Source organism: Cenococcum geophilum (assembly GCF_001692895.1).
Source record: "Cenococcum geophilum 1.58 unplaced genomic scaffold K441scaffold_39, whole genome shotgun sequence".
In the NCBI taxonomy this organism is placed as follows: domain Eukaryota; kingdom Fungi; phylum Ascomycota; class Dothideomycetes; order Gloniales; family Gloniaceae; genus Cenococcum; species Cenococcum geophilum.
Window position 1 is genome coordinate 873,703 of NW_027137597.1, and position 22,856 is coordinate 896,558.

At 42.8% G+C, this 22,856-nt stretch overlaps 5 protein-coding genes across 5 annotated transcripts; 3 read left to right on the top strand and 2 right to left on the bottom strand.

Moving 5' to 3' along the window:
- On the bottom strand, nucleotides 1-459 carry K441DRAFT_679662 (uncharacterized protein; the record flags this gene model as incomplete). Its single annotated transcript, XM_067651290.1, has 1 exon — nucleotides 1-459. The coding sequence occupies one exon, from the start codon at nucleotides 457-459 to the stop codon at nucleotides 1-3; it is 459 nt and encodes a 152-aa protein (XP_067500944.1).
- Nucleotides 460-12,129: 11,670 nt separating this feature from the next.
- Nucleotides 12,130-12,282, top strand: K441DRAFT_575036 (uncharacterized protein; the record flags this gene model as incomplete). Its single annotated transcript, XM_067644134.1, has 1 exon — nucleotides 12,130-12,282. A coding segment is annotated over one exon (153 nt), but the record flags the coding sequence as incomplete, so codon positions are not given.
- Nucleotides 12,283-13,014: 732 nt separating this feature from the next.
- On the top strand, nucleotides 13,015-13,629 carry K441DRAFT_664728 (uncharacterized protein; the record flags this gene model as incomplete). Its single annotated transcript, XM_067649395.1, is given in 3 exon segments — nucleotides 13,015-13,073; nucleotides 13,086-13,303; nucleotides 13,559-13,629. Coding segments are annotated over 2 exon segments (262 nt in total), but the record flags the coding sequence as incomplete, so codon positions are not given.
- Nucleotides 13,630-13,805: 176 nt separating this feature from the next.
- On the bottom strand, nucleotides 13,806-14,532 carry K441DRAFT_679663 (uncharacterized protein; the record flags this gene model as incomplete). Its single annotated transcript, XM_067651291.1, has 2 exons — nucleotides 13,806-13,824; nucleotides 13,931-14,532. 2 exons carry the CDS (start codon nucleotides 14,530-14,532, stop codon nucleotides 13,806-13,808), a joined length of 621 nt encoding a protein of 206 aa, XP_067500947.1.
- A 651-nt stretch (nucleotides 14,533-15,183) lies between these two features.
- On the top strand, nucleotides 15,184-18,427 carry K441DRAFT_698489 (carbohydrate-binding module family 12 protein). Its single transcript, XM_067653068.1, has one exon. The coding sequence runs from the start codon at nucleotides 15,370-15,372 to the stop codon at nucleotides 18,130-18,132; it is 2,763 nt and encodes a 920-aa protein (XP_067500948.1). The 5' UTR covers nucleotides 15,184-15,369; the 3' UTR covers nucleotides 18,133-18,427.
- The last annotated feature ends 4,429 nt before the right edge of the window (nucleotides 18,428-22,856 follow it).

A 22,856-nucleotide genomic window follows, 5' to 3' on the forward strand; every position in this document is an offset into this window, starting at 1 on the left:
CTACCTCTTTATGCTCCCCAACAAGGACCCTCGCCCTGGAGTTCCCTCATAGACCGCGCACGTGAGATAAATCACCTTGGAGCCGTTCTTACCCTCGGTGCTTTCGTCTCTGGAGTCTTGGCCATTTCGTTCGGTGGAATCACCTACCCATGGAACAGCGGAAATATCATTGGCCTCTTCGTCTGCTCTGGCGTTCTCTTTGTTATTCTCGGAATCCAACAAGTATACACCACTTTGACCACCACATCTCGTCGGATCTTCCCCGTCGAATTCTTCAAATTTCGTACAATCCTCATCCTCTTCGCTATGACCTCTGCAGGCGGCACTGCAGTCTTCCTCCCCATCTACATGGTCCCTATCTTCTTCCAATTCACACGCGACGATACCGCCCAAAGCTGGCGTTCGTCTCCTCCCCTTCATCTTCCTCCTGGTCTTCGCCGTCATCGGAAATGGCGCCATTCTCTCAGCATACGGATACTACATGCCATGGTACACTCTCGGTGGTATCCTTGTCGTCACCGGAGGCGCACTCATGTACACCATCGACGTAGACACAAGCGCCTCCCGCGTCTACGGCTACAGCATAATTCTCGGGTTCGGCACTGGTCTTTTTGCACAAGCATCATTCTCCGTCGCCCAGGCTACTGTTGAACCGGAGTTTATCGCTTCAGCAGTGGGATTCACCACTTGTGCCCAAGTCTCTAGTGTCACCATCGCGCTCGCGATTGCAAACTCCGTATTCTTGAACAAATCAAAGGCTGCGATTAGTGTGATTCTTCCCGATGTTCCCATGGCGGATATCCAAGCTGCGATTACAGGCGCTGGAAGTGCGTTTGTTGCGAGTTTGAGTGGTGCTGTGAAGAGGGAGGTGTTGGTTGCGATTGTGACGAGTATGAGTAACGTGTTTGACCACTCCCCGGGCCACACCAGTCCTCGGGCCACTCCAAAAACCACCAAAAATCGAGAAAATCGCATTTTGATATCTTGACAACGGCTTTATAATAAATTCTAAAATTCTATAGCTAACCTTTTATGCCTATTCTAAGACTCTACTCTGACTTTGGAAGTAATTTATTCAGTAGTTTTAGAGGAATAGCAATTTAGCTCAAAATTGGGGGCTAAAACTCAATATCTTGATAATGGCTAGGCTTATTATTCTAGAACTTTAACAGGAGTCTTAGAATAGGCATAAAAGGCTAGCTATGGAATTTTAGAATTTATTATAAAGCCATTGTCAAGACATCAAAATGCGATTTTCTCGATTTTTGGTGGTTTTTGGAGTGGCCCGAGGACTGGTGTGGCCCGGGGAGTGGTCAAACATTATCTCAGTAAGCGACTCAGACGGCAAACGAGACAGTAAATCTCACTAGTACTTAACTAGTATAGCTTTATATAAAACCCCTGCTAGCTTTATTTAACCCCTGCTAGTATAAATTAACCCCTGTAGTTATAAGCGCTGTCTCGTTTGCCGTCTGAGGGCCTTTGGTGCGAAAATGTATAAAGGTCGACTTAAGACTGGTATCTCTTTTCTACCTTTTCTAATGCCCTGCTTTTACCCTAAATAACGTATTTTTAAAAATCTAATTGATTATATAATAATAATAATTCATTGCTTAACGTCCGATTCGGATCCCTATTGGGCCCACGCGGACTACTCCTTATATACATGTGGGGAGAAAACTCTATTTGAGAAAACCCCGTGATCCATCTCCCCGCCTTTTAGGACTCGCCTGCGAGGCGCCTGCGGGGCGCCTGTGAGTCACCTGTGGTGCTCCTACTACCTTACTTTTTAATCTCCTTGGGAACCACTGCTGCCGTAATAAGCCTACGGACGCGCTAGTATCGCATACTTTACTCTACTACTATAGAGTTATTAGGGGGCGCCCGTTGCTTGCCCCCCCTACTCTCTATTACTATTTCCCTTATAACCCGGAACTAGTTTAGTATATTTTAGCTAATAAGCTACTAGGTAACCGCCTTAAGGCCTTTTTATATTAAGAGCAGTATATTATAGTTCTCTATGCTAGCTACTAAGAGTATTACTTCTTAGTTAGTGCGTAAGGGGCATAACAGTATTACGTGTTTTGGTGTCTGTCTTAGCNAGCTATATTTATATCTNNGGCTACCTANTANGANACCNACNNAGTAGAGCTAGTCTTTTAGTCCTATTATTCCTATTCTTAAGAGTATTACTATTATATTTTCTACCTTTATTAGGCCTTCTTAGAGCCCTAGAGTATTTACCCCCTATAGCGTTAACTATGCTATAGCTTAGGTTCCTCTTGCCTTAGTTAGCCTCTATACCTTTAACTCCTATATATTTCTTTAGCGTTGGTCTAACTAGTATTATATTATAGTAGATAGTTTCCTAGCATTCTTTTATACTCTACTTTAGCTCCTTTTTCTTTTTTATTATTATCTTTACTGGCCTCTTATACGTTTTCCTTCCTCCTTTATATAGGCCTAGGCCCTAAAGTAGCACTATTTTTCTTTTACTTTCTTTACTTATTTCTCTAATATATCTTTCCTATTTTAGGGTTATTAGTTTATTCTCTTATGGGGCGCCCTAGGGTCCCTCTATAGTTTATTTAGGCGTGTCTTAATATACTTTATAATATTAGAGTTGCGTTTATTTTACGCCCTTTATATTATAGCGGCTTTAATATATAGTTATAGGGGGGGAATATTGGCTTCCTTCTTAAGTAGTGCTGTGGCCGTTCGCTTATATACGCCTATTATACTTTAGAGGTAGGCTATTTAGACCTTTTAAAGTAGTTTAAGGAGTGACTTAGGGGGGCCTTTTTTAGATTCTCTAATGGCCTAAATACTGGACCTATACGTTATAGTTGGCCGGATAACTACTGTATATAGTAGGCGTGACCTCTAGAAGTATAGACCCTATATAGAATTAACGATCCTAGATAATATAATGTACTATACTTAGCCCTTATAGGCCGCTTACGCTATATATGCGCTCTACTAGAGCTTACTATCTACCTATACTCTTAATACCCTTAGGCCCTAAACTAATTAACCCCTAAAGCCTTAGATGTAAATTATATACTAAAGATCTATAGATTAGTTGCGTTTTCTTATAAAATGGATTAGCTAGTATTTCTCTAGTAAGAATTAGACTCTATATTATCTTGCCTATTCTATATAGGTATTATAAGCTTTCTTTAGTATTTTACAATTCTCTACAGCTGTTAGCCCGTATATAATTAGGTTTATATTATTAATAAAGCCTATTCCCTAGGTTGCCCCTTCTTTAAAGGAGTTAAGTAAGTTGCTTATAAAGAAAAGGAAGAGTATAGGCGAGAGGGGTAAACCTTATAGTATTCCTGTTGTAACTATAATAGGGGGGCTCTAGTATCCGCTAAAGACTAATAATGTTTCTTTTTAACCTATAAACCCTTAAATAAATTATATAATCTATTCTGGGAAGCCTTTTGCCCTAAGGATATATAGGAGGCGCTTATAGGATATATTATTATAGGCGCCACTAATATCTAGGCTAAGTATTAATACTATAAAGTCCCTTTACATCGCCTATGTAGATTTAATAGTGGCAGCGAGTAGCGTAAGTGCTAATAGTGTTAAGCGGTTCTTTCTTACCCCTATTTAGCTCTATGGTAGTAGGGCGTATTCCTTAGCTATGTCTGCTATATGGTCCGCTATTACCTTTTCTAAGATCTTGCTAAGGGTGTTTTCTAAGGCAATATAGCGGTAGCTTCCTAGGATTAAGTAATCTGCTTTACCTTCTTTTTATAGGATAACCGTCATTATAGATCTTCCGAGTTGCGGGTAGTAGCCTATAGTAAAGTAAGCTTTAGCTATATCTATAAGCTAGGGTGCTATAAGTAGTCTATAGGTCTTTAGGGCCTTATTTAAAATCCTATTTAGTCCTAGTGCTATATTATTTAAAAGGCGGCTAATAGTTCTGGCCATTTTCTTTATTATTATGTCGCTGTTAACCTATAGGCGAGTTACTAGTGTTTTACCTATAATGTTACTAAGGTCTACTGGAGCCGGTTAGGGGAAGAACCTTTTTATAAGGATCTTTACCTTTTTATCGTTATTATTAGTGGCCTGTGATTCCCCTACTCTTTATAGGGGTGGTAGGTATAGGTCTTCTACTAGTTGCCCTACCTTTTTCTTTACCTATTTTGCTATAGCCTATAGGCCCTTATTATAGGGGAGGCTTAGGTTAAAAGTATGCTTATTTATAAATCGTCTTTAGTTATTCCTTACTTCTTTTTTTAGGGTATTCTTTAACTAGTTTCTTATATCTTTATATTATCTCTTATCTTTAGGGTTATAGCTACTTAAGTATTTCCTTCTTACTTATCATTAGCTAGTTATAAGAACCGCGTATTATACGGACTATATGTGTCGCGTATAAGGGCCCGGTCTTAAGACCGGGTAGTACTCTTCTAACCTATTTTTAATTGCTGCCTAGATTCTTTCTAGTCTTTAGTTAATTTTCTTAGGGGTAGCTAATAAGCCTTACTTGTTTAGTATTGGGTAGATTTCTTCTAGGTCTTAGAGTTGTTATTTAACTATATTAAGGAAGCTGTCTACCTTAAGCATCCTTATTGCGTATCTTTTACTATTTAGTTATACCTTAATATCCAAATTTAGCTATATCTAGATGGGGATATAGTCTAAAGTAAGTGCCTATTCTTTTTTGGGGTTGTATCTTTTAAGTCTCTAGTATAGGCCTTTGTCTATAAATATAAGGTTAATTATACTTCTAGCGGATCCTTATTGCTATATAATTGCTCTAGGGGGGATAGCTAGCTTAAGGCCCTAGGTGTCTATAGCTTTTAGTAGGCATTTTACCTATTATTTAGCAGCAACGTGGATACCCCCCTATTACGGGTAGTAGAGGTTTATGTCTCCTAATAGGATAAACTCTATACCTTTGGTTTTAAGTAAGCTTATTACTAATATAATGTTCTCTGTTTATAAGACCCCTTTAACCCTAGGGTTATATATATTAATAATTTATACCGGTCCTCTATATGTCTAAATTGTTATAACTATAATATTTAGATTAACTGCCTACTATAACTATAAGGATAGGCTAATAGTCTTGCTAATTATAAAGCACACGTATATAGCTGCTTTTGGTTTATATAGGAGCTAGAATCCTTAGGGGCAGTATATTAATTATGTATAGGTATTATAGTACGGCTTTTATATAGTAAGGATATAGTATTTCTCTAGGTCTAGGCTGTCTAGTAGGGGCCTTATAAGACAGTAGTTTATATTGCTATAGTTATACTGTATAATAGATAGGTGGCGGACCCTCGGCGAGGGTCTTTCGCCTCTTTATTATTCCTTACTTCTTCTATTTCCACTTTCTCTAGAATATTTAGAACTTTTATCTCTTGTGTCTACACCCTAGTTACTACTTATTTTATATAGAGCTTTTTATTCCTATGTCTTATATTCCTACTAGCGCTTCTATATCTAAATCTGTTATTATCTTTAGTTTTTTCCCTGTTCTTACTAGTTAGCTATACGCCCTTTAAAAGTTAGCTACAAATATTATATTTGCCGCATTAAGTCTAATTCTTAATTGTCTTGGTTTTAAGCTTACTATAGCTGTCTATAAGGGTCTTCCTATAGGGCATCCTCTCCCTTATGTCCCCTGTAACCCTTATATCCCTATATAGTCTAGTAATATCGCGCAGCGTCGCTTCTGGCTTATTAAGGCTTAGGATAGCTAGCCTAGCCCCCTAGTATTAAAGGTAGGAAACGCTAGAAAGGCACTTGCGCCCCCCTAGCTTATTGCTTGTTATTTCTATTTATATAACCTTACGTATAGTTATTCTTATAGCTATTAAGCCCTTACCTTCCGTCTTCTATATTTAATATAGTCTTCTCTCTTCTACGCCTTATATATACTTTAGTAGCAGTTTATATATTTTATTTAGTCTTAATTTAAGTAGTATCTTATATTATGGGGGCCTATATAGTGACCGCAGTACACCTATACTACGTATATGGATTAGGTGTGTCCCTATTATACGCAGCGATAGTATTATTTTAGGTATAGTCTGTAGTTATAAAGCCTTATATTGTATATAAGGCCGTTTATAATTATTTCTTTTTAGATAAGAAGTTTTTGCATTTCTAGTATATATATACTGACGATAAGGGAGCTATATATTTATCTAGCGTCTCCCTAGTAAGTCTCTAGCGACCCTTATATCCTCTTATTATTCTTATTATTTACTTAGTTTATATTTTCCTATTAAAGCTATTAGATTTAGGTAATCTTAAGTCCTAGTATAAGGCGTTCCGTTTATCTTACTATCTCCTATATAATTGCTGTGTTATTTACCTAGCGTCCCTTTTCTACCCTAAGGCTTATAGGGACCGCTAGGACTTTAACTAGGTAATTCTTATAGAGTACTTTTATGCCAATACGTTCTCCTAGCCTATCCTCTACCCTTATGGCTTGTTCCTTTACCTGTTAGTTCTTTAGGGTAACTCTAATATCTCCGCTCCTAAGGTATTGGACTATAATAGCGTTATAGACCTCTTTACGGATTTCTATAAGGACTTCTATTTCTAATTATCCCCTAAGCCCCTCTACTTTTTTTATATTTAGTTATATTATAATTATATACCCGGTTATTATCTTAAGGGGGGTAAGTTCCCTATACTATAAAAGCGCAGCTATAGCGGCCTAGGTGCGGTTCGCCGGTAAGGGGGGTTTTTATTTATTTTTAATTTTACTTAGCCGTTAGAGGATTTAATTAAGGGTTTACTAAAGGGGCGCCTAAGGTTTACTAAACTAGCGGAGCCATTTTACTAGCTATATTAGATTGTTATGGCTAATGGTTACTCCCCTATAATTCTAGGTACTAGACGCGTCTAGTAGGCTTTATATTTTATTAGATGCCTTCTTAATAAAGGTATTTCCGCTTTATAGTGTGGCATTCGCCCGTTTTTATTGTGGAGGGCTATTGCTAGGCGTGGTTCTGGCGGTCGCGCGTGAGTGCGAACCACCGTCGTTTGACGTGTGCCTCCCCTACGATACATGCATCTCAGGGGGATTCTCTGGGTGTTTTACAGGGTTCTTTTAGTTGGTTTTAGTCTTTTTGGGCTAGGTGCAGCAAGAGCTCCAAATTTCATTATAGAAGGAATTCTTATGGTTAATCGATTATATAACTAAAGCTATATTTTAAGAATATTTATATAAAAACCCTATAGTATAAAAGTAGGTTATTAAAATTATGGGTAGAAAGAAGCAGAGTGACTTTTTTGGGTCGACTAGCGATAAGTTTTAGATAAAAAATGCGACCGACTGCCCATATCTAATATTTTATATAATATAGCTACAACGTCGTTATTTAGTGCAATAGATAGAGAAGCTAAAGAGCTCCTACCTCGTAGTATTTTTATAATAACTAGACATTATTAAAGGGTCGAGATACGGCAGTGAAAAAGGTGATTTTGACGCTGCATTGCTAGAGCCTCGCCTGGGCGCAATTTTGTCGCAAAATATTATAAAATTCTACGTAAATCTTACCCAGCTAATAGCTTTATATTTTAATAAAAATCTAATCAATTATAGAGGAGACTAGTCTAATTCGACTCGTTAGCTTATTAGGTTAAAAAGGTATTGTTAGGGAGTTAAATATATAGGAGAGAGTGTCTCTTATACAAAATTGCGAAAATTGAAGTCGAGCCTCACCAAAGCTCGATAGGCCCTCAGACGGCAGGGCAAACTTAAGGTCGGTAGATAGCTGATTGGTTAAAAAAAGGTGGCGTTTATTTAGGCGAAGACTAGTAACACTTTAGTATTAGTGAGTGCGCCTTAAGTTCTGCCCTTGCCGTCTGAGTCGCTTACTGAGATAAGTCAAACACGTTAACGTGTTTCACCAGTCAGTGGGACACCCCAGTCAGTGGGACACCCCAAAAACCACCAAAAATCAGAAAATTAGTGCCTTAATCTCTCAACAATAGCTTAATAATAAATTATAAAATTTTATAGTTGGCTTTTTATACCTACTTTAAGACTCTTATTTAACTTTAAAGGTAATTTATTAAGTACTTTTAGAAATATAGGAATTCAGCTTAAAATTGGGGGCTAAAACTCGATATCTTAATAACGGCTATCAACGGCTAGGTTTATTACCCTAAAACTTTAATAAGAGTCTTAAAGTAGGTATAAAAGGCCAATTATAAAAATTTTAGAATTTATTATTGAGATATTGTTGAGATATTAAGGTACAGATTTTCTAATTTTTGGTGGTTTTTGAGGTGTCCCACTGACTGGTAAAACACGTTAACTAAGACTTACATCTTAGTCATCACTGCGGGCGCCCCCACTACCGTATTGAGCTTTGCGATGAAGAGGGAGAGGTTGTTTATGGTTGCTGGTGTTGCTCCTTAGTGTGGGAAGTGGTAAAAGCTATATAGATTAAGACATGGCGTTCTTCTTTAGATAGCTTCTATATGAGGGGAGGCATAGTGTTGAATCTCCAATTTTAATCTTGTCCTATTGAAGGTATGTTCTCCATGTGTTTCAGTGGAAACCCTCGTATTGTTCGAAATCTATAGGAGCAGCGTAGACGAAAAAGAGGAGGGACTGACCAACGCCGGGGAGAAGGAGATGGTGTTCTTATTTATTTATGATGGTTTGCAAGCGCTGTGGTTGGGGTGGTGGCTTGGTGAGGGAGGATTCTCGGGGAGACTACCCGTTTATTGAGGGGAGGGTAAGAACTTGAGGGGTTGTTCTCTGCTGGCAGAGCTGTTGTGTGGAAGTTAAAAAATATCCGCAGGGTTGAATTCTACTACAAAGCTACTCGAGTTCTGGCTGTGGTCATAGAATTGGGTATAATAAAAGAATTACCACTCTAACTGACTCCAACTGACTGATGTGCAACTTTGTCCACTGTCGAAAAGTCATGGTCATAGATATTGTTGAATGTCGCTGCCACAGGGCTGGCGTTTTTGTTTTATCTCTTTTAGCGGAAGAGAGGACTTGATAGAAGAACAAGGATACTAGGCTTGAATTGCAGCAAAGGGGCGTTGCCTTACAGAGTATACTCTGAACTAGACGGCAGTTGGAAAATATATACTAACCGATTTGAAAGAGTTTGAAGTCTTTGCCAATTTCTGTTTTCAGTAGTCCACCAATATGAAGATTACCGAGTGGAGTTTCCATTGGATGAGTTGGGCATTCATAGGCGTGTTTTGAGTTCTCGGTACCCGACAGCCTTGAATATAACTCCCCTTTCTTCTTCTTGCTAATTCGAGCGGGCCTTAGTGCGGATATCCTTTTGTGTGGGATTTTGGATGTTTGAGTTGACCGCCTGGAGACATTTCATTTGTAAACAATAACAAACAAACTAGGTGTAAGTCATTCGGAAATCTACTAATATTAAAAGATTCCAGCGAATATCATCTATATGGCCATCGGTCAAGACGTTCCAATAGGACTCAACGCAGCAAAATGACTAAATCCAACTTTAGGAGTAGCATGATGTGCATCCCCTAGCGGCGGAATCCCCACAGGGGGACTATTCCCAATGTAGTCCCCGTCGCAATGAACTACAGTCCACCTCTTCCCCTGCAATTCCCTCGCACCCTTAATCTTGTAATTCTCATACGGTTTATCTTCATTCATCAGCCTTTTCCAAAACCGATGGCTATCTGTCTTTGGATCCGGCTGTTCAAGCGAATGGAAAAGCCGCATCACCCTTGTTCTATCGTTCGAGAACCATTTACTGAGCAGGCTGAGGTATGCAGGCCAGCCGATTCCACCGTTTCTGACACTGTGAGCTCCATCTAGATCTCAGTGTTCTTGCCACGATGCATCAAAGAGCTGATGTGGATCTAGCTGCCCCTCCTCCTTGGGCGGAAGACAGCCCCAGTATTGCTGCGAGAAACCTGCTGCCCTCCACTTTCGCATAATGGAAATGACCGGATCGATTCCTCGGCTAAAACCACTTATGACAATTCGTCCTGGCATTGGGGGCACTCCAAAATTTGTAGACCAGATCCCTGCCCCCGGGGAACGCAGACTCCCGCCTATAAACCAGGATTTTCGATCTATCCCGCCAACGCTAGTCAAACCAAGATTGCTAGTCCTGCACTCGCGATATAGAAACACAGCTACTTCACGACACAGTCTGTAAATCCCTTCTCCTGATAAATAGGGGCCCCACGAACCATGCAGTGATCTACTTGGAGCGGGGTCTATTTGGAGCTCCAATGTGGATTCGGCTTCGATATGGATTTGGATTGGGCCTTCTAATTGGTAGATTAGAGTGGATCTACGGTTGATTTAACTCTTGGAGCTCCAGATCTATACCCAATTCGGACTACGGCTAAGGAGGAATAGAGCGCTAAGGAGTCAGTGCATAAGAGGAAGCCAATCAGCAACTCTCTTAACTCTACCACTAACTCACTGTCTAATAAGTAGTGTATTAGCCATAGAATATAGGACACCTAGTCATCCTGCCCTTACTACTGTCGCTTCTGCTGTTACGGCTCTGCATCTACACCTATTATTATAGTGTTATATTTAACTTTCCTGCCTCCGCAATAGAACGATTTCTCTTAGTACGCCCACCTCCACCATCTAACGATATTATCCTTGCCCCAAAATCAATTAATTCGAAAGCCGACGACATGAAGGAGGTAGTTGAGTTTAAGCTGCAAGGCAAGAACTACATTCGATGTAACGCCTTAACGAAGAAACCGAAGCATACGAAGCAACGCACGTCACCTATATAGCTTTAGGGTGAGGATCTACAGCTAAAGGAGGGCGACGGCTCGACTACATATTACTACTGTTATATTTGTAAGAGGTTGAAGAAGACGCAGGAGCTCTCTATCGTGTCAAGCGGAAGATTTACCATGTTGACTTACCTCGTTGAGGATTATAATATGGATAAAGCTATAGGCTTATTGAAGAAGCACGGCGAGACGGTTCCAACTCAATTAACGGTTAAGGATTATCCTGCCGAGAGGTCGCTCATTTGGAGTTGTAATTTTAATACCTTTAAGCAGCTGCTCGTGCGATAGGTCGTATATTGTTATATTGCCTTCTTCCAATTTAAGAATATCTATTTCCGTTAGCTACTATTCTTTACATATCTAGGGCTTGAGAAGTACTTACTAAAGGCCTCTAAAACGATTCGCGGTTGGGTAATTAAGGCGTTTAAGACGTAGAAGGGTAAATTGAGGAAGGAGCTTAAGAACGCCCGCAGCATAATCTTGATATCCTTTGACCTTTGGACGTCGCCAAATGCACTTAGAGTCCTTGGTGTAGTTGCGCATTTTATTAATTAAGCTGGCAAGCGTCGCTATGTAGTATTGGGCCTCCGCGAAGTTATTAGTGAACACAGCGGTAAGAATATAGCAGCCGTCCTCCTTGATATCTTTAAAGACTATAAGATCCGTGGTAATATTGGGTATTTTATGGCCGACAATACAGAGTTAAATAATACGTGTATTGATGCAATACTTTAAGCACTCTACCTAGGAATGTTAGTAAAGAAAAGGAAAGCCCGTAGGCTCCGTTGTTTTGGTTATATTATAAACCTTTGCGCCCAGGCCTTTATTATAGGAGTTAATGCAGAGAATGTATGTAAGGATTTGGCTGCTGCGTATCGCGACTAGGATTTTAAGAGGATAGAGGTACTTTAGAAAAAGCGCGGAGCTGTCGGATTACTCTATAATCTTGTGCGATACATTCAAATGACCCCCCAGCGCTATGCAGTATTCAAAAGGATTAAAATTGGAGGTGCTTTGGCTGAGTTCAATGGCTTAGAGGTATGTGCTAAGATCCTGTATAGAGCTTTGGTGTTGAGATTCGAGTTTAATTTTGCATATGACGTTAAAAGACAAGGGTTTAATTGGCTCGGCTATGGATTATTAATTCGCCGGAGGAAAATCAAAATAATTTCCCTTTATTAAATATTTGAATAGCTTTATAAAATCAATACTAATACCTGCCAGCTTATTTAAAACAATCAAACGCGTTGGAATTCCTTATTTTTAGCTATATCTCGCTCCCTTAATTATAGAGAACGTATTATAAAGTTCTGCTAGGAGTACACACCGGGCTTAGGCGTGAAAGCACTTGGTAAAGATGACCTACTCTCTACGCGCCATTGGAAGGAGCTTAAGCATCTGCACGATCACCTTAAAGCTTTTTATGAGGCCACTATTATAGTAGAAGGCAAGTATATGGGCCTTGCAGATCACTTCCAAACTCTTAACTGGCTTTTACTAGAGCTTGAAAAAACGTAGCAAAAGTTTACTGAGCTTGCCACCCAAAGACGTCGCACTGCAGAGTCACAAAACTATAAGCAATTAGCTGGTTGCTCAGAGGCTGCTTGGTAGAAGTGTGAGAAGTACTACTGCAAGGCAGATGATACCAGTGCCTATTACGCGGCGATCGTTCTTAACCCAATACTTAAGATGCAGTGGTTTTAGGACAACTGGGGGGAGCACGAAGATAAGAAGGTTTGGATTCCAAAAGTTGAAGCTCTTGTAAGAGAGCTCTGGCTTAAATATAAAGGCAAGCTACAAGGTGCGCCTTCAGTAAATATACAAGATTCTACACAGCCACCACCGAAGCCAAAGACTTATACTTCTGCTCGCAATTACAAGCGCCTTAAAACGGTGCACCCTGACGACGCTACCACTACGCCTATTACCATCGCCGATCGCCTCCAGGAATATTTGGAAACGAACTGCCTCCGCGTAGGCGACTTAGACGATTTTGACGTTATATAATACTGGGTAGATCGCTACGAGAGCCAGCCCGATCTTGCTCAGTTTGCCCTTGATATACTTGCAATACCGCCTATGTTAGATGAGTGCGAGCGGCTGTAAGATTCTCCTAGAGGACCGTCGCTCTTGCTTGCAAATGGATATTATTGAGGCCAATAAGTGCCTTCGCCACTGGTACGGGCCTCCGCGCAAGGGCACGTTTGACAATACGGACGTTGGGGTTACAGAGGGAGAGCCTATACCACAAATGGTATCACCAAAGGAGGCCTCAAAGGCTCGAGTTGCCGCGTATAAGGAAGCTATGGAGGAAGCCGTAAAGGTAGCAGCAGAGGCAGCAGCAAATACAGCGGCAAATGCGGTGGCAGAGGCACCCCCGGGGGAGCCAGGTGGGCCGGGTGAGCCAGTGGTTATAGAGCCAGATGATGACGAGACTGAGAGCGACGATGAGGGTGCATATGCTGTCTTTAAGGAGGCGATTGAGGTAGAAGATTATGAAGCTTCTTATATAGAGGCTTTGTAATTTAGGGTTAATTTAATACGTTCTTCCTTCCTGTAACCGACTACCGGACCTTGCATATTACCCTGTTTCACCTGCGTCAGCACTACCCTCGTATGTCTCAGATACGTTGGAAATGAGTCATGGGCTTCGGAGTTAGGGGTCTACTTTCATGTATTTATACCACTTGATTTCCATAGATTTACAATCAAGTTGCTCGTTTAATTCCCACACTGCAAAGCTTACACTTCCTTACCTTTTTCCTTACCTTCTGCCAAGACTTACTATTTATAGTATATATTTGATCTGGATTTATATTGGAGTCCTGGAGCTCCACCACCTCCTCAGTATATGGAGTGGATTTGGGGGTCAAATCCACTCCAGTCCAGTCCAATAAGATCACTGGAACCATGATTGCAAATCGGCATCACCATGACCGCCCGGCGCCGGCGTGCAATGAGATTGTACGCAAAGCCATACTCATCTAGAAGGTATTTCTTGCCAAGAGTCATATACTGTTGATCTCCCGGCTTCGTATTTTTCACGAGTCCAAATGGATACTTTGCAGTGTACGCTGCAGTATGTGGGCTGAAGAACACGACCATGTCGAGAGGATCTAGAGGGCCTTCGTGGTTGATATTGGGTGACCATACAGCAACCGCATACTGTGGGTCTTTGGGTGAGCCTGGGTGTAGCAGCCAGAAGAAACGTCTAAGAGCCTGGATGTCTGTCGGTGGATTAGCTGGGGCACTTTGGAATCGCCGCCAGCCCTTTGCTGATGCAGGAGGTTGCGTATCGGGTAATATTTTCTTCCCGCCCAATTCGACTGGGAGTGGATCAAGCCACTGGGAACGGTAGGCATAATAATGAGAGTAACGATCGTTGGGGAGTTTGAATATGAGGGCGCCGGGCAAGTTGCTCCCCGTCGCAGCCATCGCATCAACCTCGTTGTCCTCCTTGAATAAGGTGGGGGCGCCGTCTAACCGCCCAAGATGTATCGTGAACTGTATGCTACCGGATATGAGTTTGCGTTGCACAAGTGCGTTGTTCCATTCCCCATCCTTGAGGGTGCCCCTGAACTCCACGTTCTCAGTGACATAGAATGGGTGTGATATTGAAAGGTTATGGGATTTACTGTCGATGTCGATGCCCGATAGGACGAGAAAGCCACTCTCATTGGTATTTCCTGTCTTGACATCGAGAATAATTGAAGCACCTTCAACTGCTGTATTGTTGGTGTCTAAAACCCTCAAGGTTATAGAAGTCATGNCTGCAATGTGTAGCCTCAAAGCATTTGAAATGATGAAGAGGGCTGTGAGCCCTGGTTAATATTCCTCTATGGGCGAAATTGATAGATAGGTAGTTATGTGAATATGATCTAGCAATAGACAATACAATGAATTTCAACAAAAGTGCGCTCTAGATCTTAACTAGATCCTGGCCAGACCCCCGCTCATTTAGTTGCCGCCACAAAAGCCAGCCTAGAAATACAATTAGCTGTAAAATGGTCAGGGGGCACTTAGCTGCCTGATGTTAAACTTGTTTCGCGCGGGAATTTCCCGTTTCCCAAGTTTCTTGTGAAGACAGGTCACAGGAGAAAGCAGCTCAGCGGGTGGCTAGAAGTATCGGACCTGGTACGTGCACACTTAACCAATCAAAAGCTGCAATATGGAACAACAAAAGATCTGATTGGTCTAGAAAGTGGGGCTCGCACGTACCAGGTCCAATACTTTTGGCCACCCACTGTACATGACTTCTGCTCAAATGTGGGCATACTTGGCGAAACAGCTGATGGCCAACAACACTACGTTCTGGATGCAATAAGCCTCTGCTGAGGGAACAGAAATTCACCAGTCAAGGACCGTCAGCTCTTGTCCGCTGAGAAAGAACGACTTAATGACACATGCAGTTTCAGCCACTGAATCAATTGATTGCAACTCTGAGATGTAGAGTCTCCATCTTGGGGGGCTGCGAAAGCCTCTCAAAGGCAGTAGTAACCATATATTGGCCCGCCTTCACCCCTCCTCTAGGTCTCGAGGCTACCCTATCGTAAGGTCTAGCTTGCCAAAACAACTCATCTCAAACATCTCACTTTCACGGAAAATATGGCCACTACCGCAATTGTCCAGATAGACTCCCAAGTTCAGAAACTTGAAGAATGGAAGACGAACACAGCATATAAGGCTGGGGATCGTATAACCTTCCAAAACTTGACGTACGAGTGCGTCGAAAGTCACACGTCCCAATCCGATTGGATTCCAACCAACACCCCAGCATTGTGGAAGCGAGTTGAACCAGACACGAAACCGGATGATCCGCCAAATAACGAAGTGAAACCAGCCGTTCTTCCTTATGCTAGCGAGCTTTTTGGAGTATATCAGCCCCTGATCGGCTGGAGGTCGCAACTCTCCCATGAGACGCTTGCCAAAGCCGTCTCCAGGCGCGTCAAGCAGGCAGCTCTTCACGCCAACAAGCTCATCAAGCAAGAGGTACCAAGACTTACCATGGCCCAACCTCGCTTTGTCGACCGCACCGGGACGCAGCTGGGACGAGCACTGGCAGCTAGAGTTTCGGGAGAAGAGGGTCTTGATATGAATGCATTCTTGGGCAACGCAACTCCTGAGTCGTTGCTAGCAGGAATCAACAGCGGTACGCCGCAAGCTGACACTACAGCTACGACAGTTCTTCCTGGCAGCCAGGACATAGCAATGGCGGCCGTGCTCAAGTATCTTAACGAAAAGGCCCCTGCCGCCGTGCAACAGATGTTCCGACCTGGAATTGCTCATCTAGACCGAATCGTCGGCAGTGCAGGGTTTTTCACTGATGATCATCCTGCCAAATCAGTATACCTTTCGCCAATCGGTCTCCTGCATCAATTCCGGCAGTACTTTTTCCAGCTCGGCACTTTTCTTGGGCCGCCAGTCGGCCATGTCTGGATCAGCCCCGGTGGCACAGTCGAACTTGTTGAAGTCAATACCAGGCGCCAGCTAGTAGAGCAGATAACCGAGCAGTCTGTCGAAACAATTCAGAAGACCGAACTTGATCAGACAGACAAGGACGAGCTATCAGATGCCGTGAAAAGCGAGAATGCGAATGACATGAAGCTAGGCGCGAGCGCAACTGCGTCCGGCGGCATTGGGCCAGTCTTTCAGGCCAGCGGCACTGCGAGCTTCAATTTGGATACCTCTCGAAAACAGTCGCAGGAGCAGACCCACAAAAAGATGAGAGAGCAGAGTGCCAGGCTCTCTAGTGAGGTTCGGCAAAACTACAAGACAACTTTTAGGACGGTGACCGAGACTACGGACACTTCCAGCCGGCGATATGTCCTGCAGAACAAAACTGACCGTCTGGTAAGCTACGAGCTTAGCCGCAAAATGCGCAAGGTTGCCGTCCAGGTACAAGATCTTGGTCAGCGCTTGTGTTGGCAGATGTATGTCGACAATCCCGGCAATCCTTTGGGGACGGGCGAGTTCGTCTATGACACTGCCGCGGCACGTGACCCATCTCTAAAGCCCCCTGAGGAGCAACCGTATCCGGACACGTTAGTCAAGGTTGTCTCCGACTCTTTCCCGTATATTCTCAAGACGGGAGACAAGGAGTTGGAAGAAGATTTCGGCCCCGACCCAGACAATGCCGGTTGGGGTATGCATGAAAATGGCCCCCTTGAATCGAATGACCGGATTGCATTTATTCGCGACTACAAGCTGCCCACAACCCCAGCGGGTTACGTGTTGGAGAGAATCAAGTTGCTTGATTTCCACGGAGCTGCGGTCCAGTGGATTGATGATCTGAAGCTTGACAAGACTAGGGAGCAGTTCACCATCCAGTTGACTTCTGCCAACTTTGGGAATAAGGAGCCGATTCCCTTTGATGCACATGTTGAATACCTTCCCGACGCAGTCACCAAGAGTCGAATCGATAAGAAGAATAGAGACAGCCAAGCAGTGTATCAGGACCAGCTCCAAGCCGAGAAGGAAAAGTCATTCTACGAAACCCTGCGCGCGCGTCTCAAGGTCATGGGAAAAGTGCGAACACGGTCTCAGGAGGATATGCGCGCGGAAGAACGAAATGTCATCTATCGTAGCATAATTACTCGTCTTTATGGTACGGAACAAGGCTGGAAGAGTGACGACTATTATGCTGCATCAGAGATGATTCGCTACTTCTTCGACATTGATGCCATGCTGTACTTCGTCGCACCAGACTGGTGGAAACCGCAGACGAATCAACTCGCCTCTGTCGATGAAGCAGGCCATATGACCTCTGCCGCCATGACGCTTCAGCCGCTCAGTACCCGCGCAGCTCTAATTGGCAAAGCTGCAGTCCCTAGTAGCGGGCAGCGTCCATACTATCTTATCACCGAAGAGACGGAGCCCGCGCGTCAAGGATCCTCGTTGGGCTGGCTCATGCAACTTGATGGAGATAACCTCCGCAATGCCTTCCTGAATTCGCCTTGGGTCAAGGCCATCCTTCCCATCCGGCCCGGCCGCGAACGCGATGCAATCACCTTCCTCCAGCGCCAGGAGGTCGCTGGGTCAGACGGCCTCGACCAACCATATCCCTATGACAGCGATGAAGACCCACCCGAATACAAGGACCAGTCGATAAAGACGGTACTGCTTATAATAGCGGACAAGATCGCGATGGAGTATGCGGAGAGCTTGAAGCCAAAGGAGGTGCCAGGAACAGTTGATGGAGTCAGAAAGCAGATGGCACTGCCGACCGAGATGGTTTTCGAGCATGGGTTTGATCCGCTAGAGGGCGGAATCAAGTTCGATAATAAAGCTTTTGAAGTTTTCAGCCAGTGGACAGAGGTCTTGCCTACGGATCAGGTTGTAGCGACGGAATATGCTCTCAAGGGATTGTGAGCCATGCAATAGGGTAAAAGAGCGTTGAGAACCAAGCGAGGAGGCAGCAGTGTGTAGAGAAAGACTTAAAAAAGTGGTTTGATAGATAGTTCCTCTTCGTCTTTCATTTACTAAGTTCCAAGTCACCCGATCGGATCCGATTCGGACGTTAAGCAATTGTCAGGTGAAAACCTGAGTATATAGTTATATAGCTGCGAGGCACAGGCGACTCGCATGCGACTCGCCTGTGAGGCACGTGCAGAGCACGTGCCCCTAGGGAAACCCCTTCCTTACCTTTATCTCAGTTAACTCAGACCCTCGGAGAGAAAATCCACCTTACCTCCTGTAAACTCCTGAGCCAATCAGCGGCTGGCACCGCCACACCTCTATAACCCCTATAACTCCTATAAACTCCTAAGCTAATTAGCAACCGGCGCCGCAGCCTAACGTACGCCGCAGGCGTTAGTGCTTGCGCTAGCTTTAGCAGCCAATTATAGAGCGCTAAGGTGGATTCCTCTCTAAGGGTCTAAGGGATTATAGTCGCGTTTTATAAGAGTGTGCCACTCTTACTAGTAGACAACTGCTGTTTTACCTTTAATGCCGTATATTACCCCCTAATATACCACCGCTTAACTCGCCGATACCTCTATTTAAAAGCCCTCCTCTTACTCTATAGAATCCATCCATAATAGAGCCTAATTATGCCCCTAATATCTCTACAAACGTCTATACAAACGCCTGTACGAACGCCTGTATAAACGCCTACACGAACGCCTACACAAACGCCTGCACGAACACCTATATAAAGCTTTGCTTAAAGCTCTATATAAAGCCGTTTATAAGGCCTTTAAAAATAAGCCTAAATATAAGGTCTATATAGAGAAGCTCTCTGCTTAAAGCTCTACTCTGCTTAAAGCTCTGCTTAAAGCTCTACTCAAAGCTCTACTTAAAGCTCTATATAAGGCTCTACTCAAAGCTCTATTAAAGCTCCACTTAAAGCTCTATCAAAGCTCTGCTCGAAGCTCTGCACAACGCTCTACTTAAAGCTCTACTTAAGGCTCTGCACAGAGCTCTGTATAACACTCTGCTTAAAGCTCTACTTAAGGCTCTGCACAGAGCTCTGCTTAAAAGCTCTACTTAAAAGCTCTACGCGAGGCTCTACTTAAAGCTCTACTTAAAGCTTAATACGGGGCTCTAAATCTCTCCTAATACGCAGCACTAATATACTAGGAAGACTCTATAATCGTCTACATAAACGGCTCTATAATCGTCTATATAAACGGCTCTATAATCGTCTATATAAATGGCTCTATAAACGTCTATATAATCAATCAACCAAACGCCCGTATGAATGTCTGCACGTCTGCACGTCTACAGTCTATACGTCTATACGCCTGCACATGGCTCTGCATAAGGCTCTGCACGAAGCTCTGCACGAAGCTCTGCACGAAGCTCTGCACGAAGCTCTGCACGAAGCTCTGCACGAAGCTCTGCACAAAGCTCTGCACGAAGCTTTGCACGAAGCTCTGCACGAAGCTCTGCTCGAAGCTCTGCTCGAAGCTCCGCTCGAAGCTCCGCTCAAAGCTCTGCACGAAGCTCTGCTTGAAGCTCTACATAAAGCTCTACACGAAGCTCTGCACGAAGCTCTGCTTGAAGCTCTGTATAAAGCTCTGCTCAAAGCTCTATACAAAGCTCTGCTCAAAGCTCTGCACGAGCCTCTGCCTAGAACTTCCCCCCTACTACGAAGCAGCCCCTGTAGCACAACAGTTAGGTATAGTATAATTAGGTAAGCTGTTTATAATAGGGTATAAGAGGTACCTTATAAAGTTTAATAGTAAATAGAGTTATAGTAGTAGAGTACGGTCGCCGTATTAATGGGGGTGGTTAGGTAAATACGGGTTTAAAAACACGTCTTTAAACTTTAAGGCTATACTTCGCCCCCTAATACGTTAGTTAGCTAGTTTAATTAATTAGAATATATTAGTAGGAGAGGTTATAATGTAAATACATCGCGAACTATAGCAATAGCTGCTAAATTAGCCCTAGTATAGCTATTTAAATTTAATACGCGTTAAAGATAGTATACAAGTTACACCAAATACGCGCCTATAATCTCTTAGACGCTTTGCAAAGGAATTTTAGGGGGTATAGGGGGGCTAGGGGTAGCGCGAGATTCTATTAGCTTAGGAGTTCGCAGGAGTTAGTCTAAGCCGCTGATTGGCTTAGGAGTTTGCACGAGTTTGCAGAGTGGGGCCATGCAGCGCCACAAATTCCTTGGAGAAGCGGCTGAGGCCACCTGAGATAACCTTACCTCGCACCTCAGACTCCTCCTTCTCCCTTAAGGATTCGTCTACTGTACAATATACCCTATTGTTCTATCATTGGACTCCCTATCCACATCCTCACCTCACATTCGAATCCTTACCAATCCCCTTGGGAGGATAGCCGGTTTAATTTTCCATAATCCACGATGCCTCCGAAGATAAGATTAACGCCTACACTTAACGGCAATACGCCCGCGACACGACGGTAAAGCGCCTCAGCATCTAATGCAGACGAAAACGCTAGCAGCACACTAGCAGAATCTAAGCCACCTTCCGAATCTTAAGATTAGACATTTATAAACGCTAAAGACTAGTTTAACTTATATACCTGGGCTTAACAGGAGCTTAGCAAGGTTACTAGCGTCCCACCAAATACTGCTGACCTAAAGGAGCTAGATAAGCTGGCTAATAAAATAGCCAACTTACGGAGCATTATTAATTTAACGAAGCCCTTCCGTTGCCTCTCTAGTAAAGAGCATAAGTCGCGCAGCGAACGTATACAACGAACGAATCTCGACGCCCTAGTTAAGAAGTCACTGCCTGATATTGGTGGTACTACTCAATAGAAGTTCGACCGGTGGATTACTATAATTAAGAATCGATTTAAGATCTACGACGCTAATTACGACTGCGAGCGACGTACGCGCTGGGCTATTGAAGGTCTTATAAAAGAGAAGACAGTTGCCCAACTAGTGCATTACCGTCTGGGCGCCAAGGATAAAGGTCCTCTACTATAGGACGAACTTAAGACTATAGTCTAAGACCAGATTAAGAATCCTATAATAAGACGCTTTAAAAATGCTACTATGTACTATATAACTATAATAAAGGAGAACTAGAAGTTTAACACCTTCTTAGCCCGTATATATAGCTTAAAGGACCTCTTCTTATACACCTCTTTTATCGACCCTAATTAAGAGATAGACTTTTAGTTCTTGTGCCTCCTAACCTACCTATAAGCAGAGCTCTTCCGCTAGAACTTTGCTATACGGGTAAAAACCGCTAAAGACCTCTTTATAGAAATCCGCTATATAGAGTAACTGCTCTATACTATAAAGCTCGTAGAAGACCGCGTAGCTAGCAGCGGCAGACCCTTATATTTGAAGCGTGGTTATAATATAGGCTCCGTAGGGTTAGGTTTAGAGGACGGAACCCTAGGAAGGCGACGCTTTCCTAACTAAGCTCTAGGGGAGACTACTTAATAGCCGGATAGCTTAGAGGATCCTCTAGATGCCGGTAATACGCCTATATATTATAAGATAAATATAGGTAGTAACCGTAAAGAATACTAGCGGCAAACCGCTATAAATAATGTCTAACTATTAGGTAGCAGGTCCGTCTATAACTAAGGTCCTTTAACTAGGGTCTATAACCTACTAGTAACCCACTGGTAACCTACTAGTAGTAACCTATACTAATAGCTTATATATTGTTTTACGTAGAGTATCTAGTAAGTGTGCTAGATACTATATAAGACTAGGATAACGTATACCCTAAACGTATATTATACGCAGGATATTACAACCTAACGTTAAATACTAAGACTAGGATACCGTATACCCTAAACGTATATTATGTGTAGGATATTATAACCTAACGTTAGATGCTAAGACTAGGATACTATATACCCTAAATATATATTATACGTAGGACATCGCGACCTAATGTTAGATTTGGATACCGTATACCCCTAAACGTATACCTTACGCAGGCGTATTATGACCCGACGCTATATAGGGAGAAAAGGAACGTATTGTAGTATATATTACAATAAATACGCCCTAGGGCGAAGTCCGCCTATATACTTAATATAATAATAGGTACTAAATTAACCCTTAACGCTATATAAAAGTTGCGGGTTATAGACCTTATAGGCGGTCCTAGTGCTACTATACTAATAACCTAGCGCCGGCAGACTAGAGTGTCCTATTATTCTTATTAAAACTTTAACTAACCTAATAGCGCTAGACCCTTAGCCTAGGAGACGGTCCCTTGTAACAACCCTATAAGTTACCTTATTAGTACTGGCTTTGCGTAAAGCCTCGTACTATAGTAAGTAGTAGTAGTAGCTACCTTAGCCGAAACGGCTTATAGAACACCCCTAAGTTACTAATCCATCTATAAAGTATAAGGGACGCCTTTATACGCTCCACACGCGACCACCTAAAGGCGAGTTCCTGCTAGTAATACTTAAAGACTCCTAAGGTATAATAAGGTCTGGCCTTACTAAGGACCTCCATAAATACCTAGGTACTATAATACCTACTAACGCTTAAATCGCACCGCTATATACCTTATAGTAAGCTATAGCCCTTAAGGCCCCTATATAAGCCTAGTGGTATTACTTACTTAACTCTATTATAGATCTCCCTAAGTTTAAGACACCTCTTTATCCTTATAGACCGTTTTATAAAGCTAGTA